Source organism: Cyphellophora attinorum (assembly GCF_001299255.1).
Source record: "Cyphellophora attinorum strain CBS 131958 chromosome Unknown Contig20, whole genome shotgun sequence".
NCBI lineage: Eukaryota > Fungi > Ascomycota > Eurotiomycetes > Chaetothyriales > Cyphellophoraceae > Cyphellophora > Cyphellophora attinorum.
In genome coordinates this window covers 191,530-204,436 of record NW_017253248.1, presented here as the reverse complement: position 1 = coordinate 204,436, position 12,907 = coordinate 191,530, and the positions used below count along the sequence as shown (strand labels likewise).

Sequence of the window (12,907 nt, the reverse complement as noted above, 5' to 3'; positions counted from 1 at the left end):
AGCCCCATGTGCTCCGAATAGGTGCGAAACTTGAGCCACGTGGTAGTGGTTCAGAGCAACTTGCACCAATGTATCGATGAGATACGAATATATCTCTATACAGAACCGTTCGTATCTCCATTGAGACCGGCTGACGTTCTTTGGTTTGGGCTCACATGAGACCGGATGACAGGGATCTGTTCTCCGAAGTTTGCCCGCTCGACGTCAAACCACGGAAAGCGCGATCGCCGAGAGACCTGGATCACTTGACGTCCTCCTTCCTCTACTCCGTCCACCATATTGCCTCCACGAGAGTCGCACCTGCGTGTGTAAACCAACGACCATGACGACAATTCACACCCTCTCGTCCCTCTCATCACAGGCCTACGCCGCGCCTTCGCCGCCCCGCTCCCAACCGCCCTCACCCATCGTCTCGCGCAAACCACTCCCGGCGGCACCTTCGCCATCATCACAACACCTGCACCGCGGAGACTCAATAAGAACCTCCTGCCCCTCATGCGGCTACGATGTCACCACCACGATCCAAGCTCCAGCCTCAGAGGAGGCGCAGCGCATGATCTCAGACCTGCAGGCGCAAGTCAAACTTCTCAACTCGAAAGCCGCCGCCGCGGTCGATAGGCTGGCAGACTATGAGGACCAACTGGGCGCGCTGCGGGCAGAGCAGTCGCAGCAGCAGCAGCACGGGCAAGCCAATGGACGGAACAGTGGAGACCAGCAGATGCTGCCACCGCCGCCACCTTCAGCGTCGCAGCAGCAGCAACAACCCCAAACACAAGGCCGCCTCTCCTCACTTCGCGCTCTCATCGGTGGCGGCAATAACAACAACAGCAGCAGCAACAGCAATACCCGCAGAAACCCCTCCGCCGGCAGCATAGACACCACCTCCCTCGCCGCCCCATGGCAACACCTCCGACCGCCACTCCACCAAACAAACTCCGCCCCTGCCCCTCTTCCCCAATCTGCTTCGACAGAACCGACTCTGCACTCACTTCAAGCCACTCTTACCACAGAGCGTACCCTGCGCGAGCGCGCCGAGTCGACTCTAAACCAGACCCAACTGGAGCTGGAAGAGCTCACGGCGACGCTCTTTGGGCAGGCGAATGAGATGGTGGCTGAGGAGCGGCGGGCGAGGAGCAAATTGGAGGAGAGGGTGAGAGTCTTGGAGAGGAGGGAACGGGAGAGGGGGGAGAGGTTGAAGAGGTTGGAGGGACGAATTGAGAGGGTTGAGCGGGTCAGGGGTCTTGTTGGTTGAGGTCTTTGATGTGGACGTTCGAGGAGATCTCTCAGGTCGGACGGGAGGGCCGCTGCTGGACCTGCATCCGCTTGTGTGGTGCTTTATTTGTGGCTGGACGGATCAATTGGGGAAAGCTACGGACTGTTCAGCTAAAACATAATGACGGGATATGACCATGACCTCGAATATGAACGACTTGAAGGCCGAGGATGTGTCCATGCACTGACTACTACCATCACGATGAAGCAGACTGCCTGGAAATGCGATCCATGAATAGAGCGAGAGCAAAATAGGGCCGGTGAGTCCTTGGACTAATTAGCTGAGCAACAGGAGCGGTCAGAATGGTAATGCTGCTGCGAGATCTACTGAGGCGACGATACAGCAGGTTCTTAGTCCCTACGAATCGCTGGAACGACGTCTTTCAACAATAACAAGAGGAAAAAAGTAAAAACAACCAAACCCTCAACGTCAAACTCGATCAGAGGACCATACTCCGCGCCTAATGAAAGTGCACTCCAGGGTCAGTGAAGGGTTTCTGCGTTCTCGTCTCTTGTTCGATTTTGTGGGCTGATTGTCGAGCGAAAATCTGAGGCAGCAATATATAAAGGCTGTTGGTTGGCAAGTGAACTGCTGCCACGAATTCTGGTGCTGGCGGGGTGAGTGGCAAACGAAATTCTGTTACAGAAGGGGGCCCAAGTGAGCTTCCAAATCACTCTCATAAGGAGGCAAGATTGTACTTGACGTTGCATTGTGCGTTTGCGCGGTCCTTGGTCCGATCAAAAGCGATCAATACCGACCAGGTTCTATCATGTGTCTCTGATGTGTGCCTTCCCCTTTTCTCTACCTTTCCCTTAACCCTTTCCTCGCACTTGCCGATTGAGTCGGATGAGGTCAATACATACGTTGTGTAAGCCAGTACTCGCGTGACGATCAGCGATAGTAGTCGCCGCTCGCACCACCTCCGCCGTATTGCCCGCCGTACTGCTGCTGTTGTTGATAGCTTGGACCACCTGCACCATACTGCTGCTGTTGGCCATAACCGCTCGACGACTGCTCATACCCCTGACTCTGGCTCTGCTGTCCGTAGCCACTGGCATAGTACCCTTCATTCCCACCAGTATACGGCGGCGCCATCTGCGAACTCCCACCATCATAGTCCAGCCCGCTTGCCGTATAGCTCTCATACCCGCTCGGCGGCGCCAGCGGCCCAGGACTAGGACTGCGCTCTCGCGCTGGTAGCTGTGACTCCTGTCCAATACCACCATACCCACCGCTAAGCACCTCGCTCCGCGCTGGGTCGTCTTCGGAGAGGCCCCGGGCGCCGGGCTCGTCGTCGAGGCCGCGTCTGCCGCCGCCGCCTAGGAATGATCCGAGACCGCCACCACCGGATGAGTGTCCACCGCCAAGGCCGAACTTGTTGAGTGTGGACGTCATGTTGTGCACGCCTGGAATGGGGAGTTTCTCTGCCATGTGCAGCATGTCGTTCAGTCCGCCGCCGCCGCCGCTGGGCTTGTGGTGCTGTTGTTGTCCGTGACCGCCGTTGCCGGAGATGGTGTTGTAGAGGTTGCCGACCATGCCGAAGGGTGACGATGAGCCGCCTTGCTGTCCATAGTTGTTGTGGCTACCGCCCGATCCAGAGCCGGCCCCAAGCAGGCCCGAGACGCTATCGAGCAGGCCGCCGGAAGCATGTGAGCCACTGGCGGCAGCGTTCATCTGTTGTGAAGACATCTTGTGGTGGTCGACCATGGCGTGGTCGGAGACGCCGGCTTTGTGGTTCTTCCCCGCCTTGACACTAGCACTACTGAGGATTTGGTCTAGGGACCGACCACGGTCGGGACGCTCGTCTGCCCACTTTTCGACGACGCGGTACATGTTGCGATGGATCTCGACGCGGTCGTCGCGTAGGGCGGGGTGGTGGAAAATGACTTCGACGTCGCGCATGACTTGTTCGGTCGGCACGTCTGTACAATGTTAGGGGTGGTAAGGTGTTCGGGAGATGCGACTTGCCTGGATGCTCCCAAGCGTACAGAACTCTGGGGGCGATGAACTTCAAGATCTCAGCTGCGACGTCGCCTGCGGGGTCATTCAGGATATTACTGAAATGATCCTTTGAGAGCATCGAATGCGTTGGGTCGGTTGAAGTAGGGTCGTTCCAAACGTCGAATTGATGCTTGCCGTTGGAGCTGACGACGCCTTCGGAGCCGGCTTCGAGAGACTTGGTGAGAGTGTTTATGATCGGTCGGATTATGGGTGCGAGAAGTGAGAGGATAAAGACGGTGAGCGTCTCGACGATGCGCTCAACAAGTGCCTCGAGGCCGGGGATCTTCTCAATGACTGATGAGATGGCGCGGACGACCTTGTCACGGAAGGCGAGGATCGGGTAGATCTGCTGTACAAGCTTGGCAGGATCGATGGACGAGTCCAACTTGCCGTCTGGACCTGCTTGAGGCTTCTGTTGAGGCTGAGAGGGAGTCTGTTGCGGTTGTGAGTTGACTGAAGGCTGTTGGTTCCAGGTGTTCGAACCAGGCATTTCATGAGGTTGCTGCCAGGACTGTTGCTGCTGTGGTGGTTGTTGCCAGTTCTGTTGCTGATGAGCTGGAGGTTGCTGCCAATTACCTTGTTGCTGGTGTTGTTGATTCTGCAAGAATGCATCGTATGCTGGGTCACCCCACGAGCGCTGAGATTCTTGTTGGTAGCCTTGGTTATATCCACCTTGCTGTTGATAGCCTTGATCGTAGCCGCTCTGTTGTTGATAGCCTTGGTTCCAATCGCCAGGTCCCGACCTCGAAGAGCTGTAGTTGTCATCGATACCTCGGCTAGATCCCCAGCTCTGGTTGTCCTGAGCTGCACGCTGAGAGTTGGCTTGCAAGCGCTGAGCTTCATCGCAGAGATCCTTTGCGCCCGGCACGGGGACCTTCGAGAGGAGTTTTACCAATGTCATGAGCGGGTTGTTGGACTGTGATGCGGTCTGAGCCATTCCCATAGCGTTGTCCATTTCGCTGATCTCACTCTGCGTGAAGTGATCGGTTGCCTCTCCTAGGACTGAGTGGTAGAAGTCGACCATGCCGAAAGTACCCGTGACAAGCGGAAAGATATGCTTGCCTCTGACATTGATCATCGCCCTCTCTCCAACATGTGGGAAGACGTTATGCATACCCATCTCGCGGAGAACCAGCTCAACATAATTCGTATGAGCACCGAAATCCTCGAGAGTGTGCAACCCTTGACCTAGTAAGCGACATGCTTCGGCGAGCTCATCATCGTTGCCTTTGAAGATACCACGTCCAGCACAATACTGTCTGCCATGATGAATACTCTGCTCGAATGACCACTTGACGAATGCTGCACTGGTGGCCCAGTGTGCATCCTTCTTGGCAATGTAGTTCTTCATGCCAGTATCTGGATCAACAGCTAGCTCAATATCTTGTACCGGAGCGCGAAGACGGGGGTCATATTTTCGTGCGTCCTCATTGTCGTTGTAGTCCTTGGGATTATCGATGTGTTCTTCAGGACGATAAACGCCCAGTCTCTCCTTCGTGACCTCGAACTCCGCTGTTGCGTAGCCGAAGCCCAAGAAAGATAGAAGCCACACAAGTACTCGGATGGTTTCAGGTTGTGCTTTCTTCAGAGCACCAGTGTCCATAGCCTGAGAATAGTCCCTAAGCCAGTTGCCGAAGTAGACGCGTTTCATCATCATCGAGTTCCATTTGTGGTGGCGTATGCATGCGACTTGCTTAAGTATATCCTCGATATCTCCATGACGCCAGTTCTTGCCTTCCACAGCCGATATGGATGCGATATTCCCAGCACCAAAGGCTTGAGCGGAGGAGACGCAGAGTAAGAAGACGAACAGGAGAACCAGGAAACTCCTCGACGAGAGCTCCATCTTGTCGCCGTTCTTTGATTGATTGTACAGTTGGCAGTGGTAGAACAAACTGTCAGCGATATCTCTGAGGTTGAATATCTGGGCAAACCGATCTTGCCCCACGTTGAATTCGCCAAGACACGGCTTAGGGAGGATCTGGCGGTCACGCTAAAGGAGCTTCACTTCAGCTTCACTTCACGATATAATGATGTCTTCACTCTATGAGCAGTCGTAAGAATCTGCCAGTGTTGAGCCTGACATCCGATGCTTTGAAGAGAGCATGTATGCGTTGTGGCTGTGGCTCAGCTATCAAAGTCCGCCTTGGTTCCAAAGTCCCATCATCGATGTGCACCGCCACACCCCCCTTCTCCGCTCCGATTATCGCTAGTGGTAGCCTGAGCCGGTGTTCATCTACTTCGTTGACTTTTTGCTGCGCAGATACTCCACCAAGCTGACTTCCTCATTCTTGTAACCCAGCTTCTTCGCTCTGTTCGACACAAATCGCATATCGCTGGACATGAGCATTGGCAGCTCGCCCTCACCGGCACCCTTTCGGTCGACGCTCTTGGCCACCGGACTCGCAATGACGCCTTCGTTGTACAGTACCTCGGCGAAAGCCTCTGCAATATCCTTATACTTTGTTTCTGTTCCTCCGATCAAGAAGCATCGCTCATAGACCGATCCTTGTGGCGTAGCGTCTTTGAGAGCCAGATCAAGGACTTGCAGCACGAAGGGTATGACGGCTTTGATGTGGAGACTGTTGAACACAGCGGTTCCCTCGCCGATATAGGGCACGAAGCCCAACTCCTTTGCCTTCTCGCGGTATACGAATTGGATGACGCCGTGAGCTGGAATCGGGCCTGCGGCTTCACCGTAGACCCCTGAAGGATAGATGATGTATGTTCCAGTCTTGCCATCCTTACCATGGTTCAAGACGCTTAGAGCACGTCAGTCTCTCATGTGTCCCAGGATCTTCGACTCGATGAATGGGCGACTTACACAGTATCAGGGCCTCCGTTGAGCATCGTGGGGTTGATGAGCTTCATATCCTCTGGGTTGTTGTCCTATTTCGAAACTTAGCAGGGGCCTTCTCATATCAACATCCTGTGGTCGACTCACATCCCAGACCTTCGCCTCAGCATGAGTTGCCCCATCGACCCACCGCTTGTCGACGAAGTTGCCTGTGCCACTCATATGAATGAGAGTCCTCTTCTTTCCCTCGGGTTGCTGTTTCAGGCCTTCGACGATGGACTCGCTGAGCGGCACATCCCACGATGAGCCTACATTGATGACGATGTCATGCTCTTTGGCCAAGGCAACAATCTTGTCCTTTTCGTCAAAGCTGCCATGGACAATGCGCTTCACAGCGGCGGTCTCGGACAGGTAAGTGTCGATTGTCTTATTGCGGACGAGTACGGTGACTGGTAACTCAGGATGCTTCTCCTTGAGCGCAAGAACAAGGTGGGCTAGTCTGAGGCATCAGTATGCTTTTGATACAGTGTTAATCGGCCAACTTACATCCAATGAGCCCGGTCACTCCTATCAACAAGATGGACGGCATAGTGATTTGGATGTATGGTGATTCGGTTGGCGTTTGCTTGGGAAGTTCAGTGTTGAGATGAAACAGCCAGATTCACTCAGTCCAGTCGCGAGTCCTTTTATGTATGTATGCTTCACCAGACTTCGACTTCTGTACAACATTTTTCCAGAGTGTCCTTCCACGACCGTTGCCGCGAACTTGGTAAGCGGTCTTGCCTGCCGTTGAGCCGTCTTGTTGCATATCGATCCGCAGCTGAGGCCATGAGGAAGGTGGGATGCTCTGTGGCAAGGTTTCGACTTCGCGGGTACCCGTGCATTTCTGTAGTCAATACTGAAGCACTTGCATTGACGGCTTAATCAGCGCCTGGCGTGAGCCGCTATTGGCGCAAACGACCTGCAGAATTTCCGGATCTGGGTGCTGGGCTTCGTCAATCTGGCAGTTGGCATTGGCATTTAGTCGGAATAATGACGCAACGTAGGCAAGAGCAGCGATGGTTGTGGTCACCGTACAATGCGACGCGGTTCGAGGCTATGTGCGTGCACTAATTGTGTAAGGTATGACTTAGCAGAGACCTGCGCACGTCTCTGAAGCTCCCTTCCTGAAGTCCACGTTATAACGCTCGGGTATTGCACCTGTCTGAATGCACCACCTATCCGAGGCGCGCAACGTGGTGTGTGCTGTGCTGTAACATGTGGGCTACGTGATCATGTGTGACGAGTTTGTCAGATAAGTGGAAAATATTCGAGGACAGCAGATGTTTCGAAAGACGAGATCTCTATTGACTAGTAATATAGGAATACATCTCATGGCGGCGACCATGGGTCGACCGCAAGGTCATCCGGAGGAATGACGCCCATAACCTGCATGCCCAACATATTTGTCCAAGGAGAAAAGATCGCTTGAGTCGATAATCCATTTCGGTCATTGTTGGTATTCATGCCGTCGACATCCAATAACAAGCATGAGTCGAATCGCTTCCTGGAGGGAAGCACCGTTCCCTGGTATGTTCGCCGTAACCCATCTGGTATCTCTGTTCGTGCATCAGACCGCTCTCATATTTTCCCACAACCAGCGCTGTACACGATCACCGCGTGTGTAAAGCGCAACTCCAAATGCAATCATAAACAACGGCTCTGCCAACAACCAACAGTATATGCAAAAAGAAGCCGTCGTCTATCGTGAATCTTGTCTCCTCCCACAAGTGTCTCTGAACTCCATGCCATTGAAAATGCATCGCTGTGCCAACACTGCGCCTCGTCGTCCTTTTACTCAAATGTCTGGTGCCATGATGGTATCGTCAAAAAATGCTCAAATATGCTGCCTAGCTCTTCGAACCGAGATTCGGAAAATTGTCGAACACGGATATATACAGTGGGTATGGTGATAATCTGATATTCGAGTCGAATCGCAAGGCAAGCACGCTCATCACAACATCAGCCCCGGCAAGATGCAAACTGTGGCACAGCGAAATGGCAAAGGAGCTGAAGGCTAATCATGGATGGAAGTCCACAACTGCCTACTGAGGCCCCCAACCAACCGAGGCCAGAGTTTGCATCAGACCAGGAGAAATGCTGTTAGGCGGGCTTGCAATGCGAATGCCCGTAGAGGGATTCACGATAGGAATAGCCCTTGTCCCAGATCGAATGGCCGACGGTTGGTGAACCTTCAGAGAATTGTTGTTGACTGAAGGTGAGATGAAGGCGGAAGAGGTAGCCGATAAGGAAAGGTGGTCGGGCTGTATCTGCTGCTGTAATGGCGAAGATTCGGGGGAGCCGCTTGACAGCGAGGAACGATCAGAGCCCGAGGAAACAGACTGCTTCTGAGATCTGTTAGAGCTTATCAACGATCTGAGATCGCTGTCACCAACCTCGTCAAATGTAAGGAGATTGGGACAGAATTCAAGGTCGTCGTCCAGATCGAAGGATCGTCCAGCTTCGAATCGCATGCGGAATGCAGCTAAGCTTGGGTTTTCAGGTACGACTACTTCTTTCTGAGGCTTTTGTTGACGATGGTGGCGGGCAGCCGCAGGTAAACGTGGTGCTCGGCGAGAGCGTCCATGGTGATTGTGCTGGTGAGGGATGTGTGACATATTTTGGGAGTAGTAGTGCGGCTGTTGATGACCGTAGAAGTTCGTCGACATGTTGTAATATGGTCTGAAATGCTGGGGTGCAGGAAAGCGGCAGGATTGCTATCGGGGCGGTGTTGAGACAAAGGAGGCCACGTAAACAATAGGTATCAGCTCTCGAGATAAGCCGACTGTTTGCGAATTGGCGAATAGATGGCGGTGATGTCGATGAAAGTGGTTGTGTATGTGTTGGGGATCAAAGTAGCGGTATAGATGAAGGTAGCGGGAATGGAAAGATGATGTAGGACGGGATGAGTGGTGGAAGGGTGAAGCCGGGAGGCAGGGTGAGAGTTGTGAGATGAGCGAGCCTGATGGCAGAAGAGGCGAGGCGATGAATGGGCGGCTTGGTTGGGTGGACTGTGCTGTTCTGGGTTCAAGCGTGGTAGCAAAATTAGCCCAGTCGGGCGCTTCATTGGACGAAGCAGACAAGGGACTGAGTGGATAGCGGATACTGGTCGGCGTACATTCCAGCATGCTACGGCACTCGGGCGTGCGCTATTGGGTAGAATAATCGCTCGCTAGGTCATATCCAGACCATAGTGGGCATCCAGGCTGCAGATTGCTGTCCGCACGCTGTGAGCAGTGCCCGATCTTGGGCAAATGAACTCGAGTCTTGCGACACATTGCCCCGGTCGTGCATGCTCGCATGGTAAGAACTGCCCCCTCCACACTGCTGACCGTCTTCTGCAGGTTTCGTGCTACGTTTCGGCTGAAGGACACATATTCGGTCGCAGTTACATGTACATCCGACACGACGTTTGGTGGTTTGCAGAAGCTGTAGTATGACGGAGGGGCGCGACCTGAAAGAGTGCCACATTCCTGAGTTGCCGGTAGCATGAGGAAACCGTCATTGTCGATCCGTCAGTCGAGACCCTGAAAAGAGACTGCGCCTTGTTTTCTGGCAGGTCCTAGTCTCATCTTCCATGCATCATGCCATGCGACTCCGAGGCCCTGACCAGGGGTAATTCAGATCGAGCACGGAACTGCTGCTGTGGGATACCGCTGATTTTGTACCTGAAGACTTTTGGGTCCAAAGTGCACGAAAATCGACAGGTTTACACGCGGATTCTTGTTTCAAGAGTCATCCTCTCACATTCCAGGTGTTACTTGCTGCAAAGGGCTGATGTACAAGATTCGCATTGTAGGCATCTTTACCTGTACTCAGAACGAAAGACTTAGCATGGTGCCTCATGACATGTCGTGTCGGAGCGAAGGTGCAGAGGCTCGTAGATGCTCACCCTCGCCCCTGGGAAGTCACACAAACGCCTCTAGGTATGATGATGCCGAAACAGCATCCCGTGGCACTGTGGCAGAGGTACGTACCCATTCTAAGCAGGTAAGGGCTGCGAAGCTTTTTGAAGATGGGTGCTTCAAGCTCGGAGCGGAGAAAGTTCCTGCCATGCCTGGGGAAACTTACGATAGGCACAATTTCTTCACGCCCGGCAGTCGCTGTCACTCAAAGCTTTGGAAGAAAGTTACGGCCGACAGACACTTGTATGCTTTCGCTTCCAGCAGCTTCGAGTCCAAGGTTGTTCAGGTAAAGAGTGTACTTTGTTGCGGGTTGCGCACGCGTACAGGTACCTCCGCGAGTCCGCGCACGCCCAATGAGCACCTCCCGAAGCCACGAGAGTCCAGTGCCGAACATTTGCGCCTGAACGCTGCCGATAACTTAAGATCTGACAGCCTCGCGCTCGCTTAGCGAGCATCAAGCCATCATCGACGTTCCGGGCGAATGACTGCCGGTATAGTGGTTGCTAATTCTTACAAAAGCACGAATTCAACTAACAGTTGAAAACTCAATGCTCCAATGTTCGTGGATGGTCAGCAGCTCTGATTCGACATGCTTCAGCCCCATATTCGAGTGTAGATCTCGACCACGTTCCCCTCGAACGTGCCCCGTGGGGCTTCATCCGATACTGCTCTTTTGCACTGCGTGGTACCTCACATGATCGTTTGGTCTGGGTGATGCTCCATAATGGAAAAGCTAGAGCGCTGATATATAGTATGTCGCGCCCCAGACAAGGTCTAGAGCAGGTGAGCATTACTTCGTAACGCTTGCCATTGTGCGCTCAATACAGCACATCCCATTTCGATACTGATCGCCGACATGGATACTGAGAAAGCTGTTGCAAGGACGTCGTCTTTCGACGCGTCCCACAATCTGCACGAGTACAACGAACGTGAGGGATACATTATCACCGACAATGCGCATGGTAATCTGAAGCATGCCAATGATGGCACAACCATTCTTTTGCCACAACCGTCCGACGACCCGCACGATCCCCTCAATTGGAGCTGGATGAAGAAGCACCTCATCTTGATTATTGTGTCCATGTCAGCCTTCTTGCCCGACTATGGCTCCGCGACTGGCGCCGTCACTCTCCTCCCGCAAGCTGCGATCTGGAACATGTCTCCCGACTATGTGAACCACAGCCAGGTTGGCAACGTTTTCATGCTTGGTGCTGGAGGTGTATTCGTCGTCGCTTTTAGCGCGTACTTTGGTCGACTACCTGTCCTCTTTTACTTCTTGGTTGTCGCTACAGCTACGGCGATATGGTGTGCGGCCGCTGTCACGTTTGAGTCGTTCATGGCTGCCAGGATACTGAACGGATTTTTCTCGACCGTCGCTCAAGGCGGAGCTCATGTTCATCTACGATATGTTTTATTTCCATGGTATGTGATTCGTGCTTGCCGCTACACCCAAATAGACGAACAAGCTAGACCCCCCCCGATGGTGTCCACGGACTGAGGGCTGACTGAAACGCAGAGAGAGCAAGAAAGATCAACATCTGGGCCGCATTCATTATTCTCTCACCATACTTCGGACCATTGTTCGCTGCTTTCATCATTTCGACTCAGAAATGGCAGATTCCCTTCTGGGTCTACGTGGCAGAAACGGCTCTCTGTTTGATTCTCACCATCTTGTTCGTCGAAGAGACCTACTACGACCGCCGCCTGCCGATCGAATCTCAACCTGACCGAGGCTCCCGAATCTCACGCCTTATTGGGCTATCGCAATGGAGATCCCGACATCTGCGCAACACCTTCGGTCAGGCTATGCTCCGTCCCATCAAGGTCCTCATCAAACCAACTGTCTTCCTATCATCGTTCTACTATCTCCTGACCTTTGCTTGGGTCGTTGGTAAGTGATTTGCTCGCGGAGTCTTGTGGATACAAAGCTGATCGGTGCAGGCATCAACACAACGCTCGCCATCTTCCTCACACCACTTTACAACTTCGGACCCTTGCAAATCGGTTACTTCTACTTCACGCCGATCGTCGCAGCAATACTGGGAGAGATCCTCGGCCACTGGCTGCACGATCTCATCGCGAATCAGTATATCCGCTCCCACAACGGCCACTTCGAGCCCGAGGCTCGCCTACGAGCCATCTTCGTGAGCACGCCATTCATGCTCGCTGGACTAGTCGGTCTGGGCTTCGCCCTCGAGGAAGGCTTCCACTACATGATCACGAGTCTCTTCTGGGGACTGTATGTCTTCGGCATCATGATCACGACTGTCGCCCTCAACGCGTACAACCTTGACAGTTATCCGGAGGCTTCTGGTGAGGTAGCTGCGTGGATCAACATGGCTAGAACGACTGGTGGGTTCATCATCTCGTACTTTCAGGTCACTTGGGCACAAGCGCAAGGTACGAAGGTCAGCTTCGGTATTCAGGCCGCGATCTGTGCCGCGGCGTTCTTCATTATTATCGCCCTGATGGTATTCGGGAAGAAGTTGAGGCTGGCCTCTGGGCCGTTGAATTTCGCTACTGCGTAGAAGAGGCTGAGATGGGTTTTAATGGGGGAGCAAGCGGAAGTCGGAGAGGAGGTGCAGGGACCGTGGGATAATGGACGGGCCTTTGGCCATGTACAGGAAGCGAGGGAAGATGGGTATTCCCAGCGTCGCAATTGGAGCCTCCAGGACAAGCGCTGTGTCAGACAGTACATATCCATGGATCCCGGCCCTATCAGGGGCCACGAAGCCATATGGTTTTCCAAATCTAACATCGTCCACATGGTTTTCCAAATCTAACATCGTCCGCCGTCTCGGGCACTGCTGCGTAATTGGCATAAACATACTCTCTGGCAGATCATGTCCCCAGCCAGACCTCGTCTCGCACGTGGAGGCGGGACCACGTGCG

General features: G+C 53.5%; 5 protein-coding genes across 5 annotated transcripts; 2 read left to right on the top strand and 3 right to left on the bottom strand.

Annotated features, from left to right (window-relative positions):
- Positions 1-322: 322 nt before the first annotated feature.
- On the top strand, positions 323-1,252 carry AB675_1071 (uncharacterized protein; the record flags this gene model as incomplete). The annotated part of the gene is made up of 2 exons (XM_018139510.1): positions 323-744; positions 871-1,252. The coding sequence occupies 2 exons, from the start codon at positions 323-325 to the stop codon at positions 1,250-1,252; spliced, it is 804 nt and encodes a 267-aa protein (XP_017998118.1).
- Positions 1,253-2,164: 912 nt separating this feature from the next.
- AB675_1070 (uncharacterized protein) lies at positions 2,165-5,120 on the bottom strand (the record flags this gene model as incomplete). Its single annotated transcript, XM_018139500.1, has 2 exons — positions 2,165-3,195; positions 3,332-5,120. 2 exons carry the CDS (start codon positions 5,118-5,120, stop codon positions 2,165-2,167), a joined length of 2,820 nt encoding a protein of 939 aa, XP_017998067.1.
- A 390-nt stretch (positions 5,121-5,510) lies between these two features.
- AB675_1069 (uncharacterized protein) lies at positions 5,511-6,660 on the bottom strand (the record flags this gene model as incomplete). Its single annotated transcript, XM_018139488.1, has 4 exons — positions 5,511-6,036; positions 6,099-6,163; positions 6,219-6,565; positions 6,618-6,660. 4 exons carry the CDS (start codon positions 6,658-6,660, stop codon positions 5,511-5,513), a joined length of 981 nt encoding a protein of 326 aa, XP_017998050.1.
- Positions 6,661-8,155: 1,495 nt separating this feature from the next.
- Positions 8,156-8,779, bottom strand: AB675_1068 (uncharacterized protein; the record flags this gene model as incomplete). The annotated part of the gene is made up of 2 exons (XM_018139477.1): positions 8,156-8,458; positions 8,507-8,779. The coding sequence occupies 2 exons, from the start codon at positions 8,777-8,779 to the stop codon at positions 8,156-8,158; spliced, it is 576 nt and encodes a 191-aa protein (XP_017998080.1).
- A 2,092-nt stretch (positions 8,780-10,871) lies between these two features.
- AB675_1067 (putative MFS-type transporter) lies at positions 10,872-12,543 on the top strand (the record flags this gene model as incomplete). The annotated part of the gene is made up of 4 exons (XM_018139466.1): positions 10,872-11,333; positions 11,398-11,437; positions 11,532-11,906; positions 11,957-12,543. 4 exons carry the CDS (start codon positions 10,872-10,874, stop codon positions 12,541-12,543), a joined length of 1,464 nt encoding a protein of 487 aa, XP_017997986.1.
- Between the last annotated feature and the right edge of the window lie 364 nt (positions 12,544-12,907).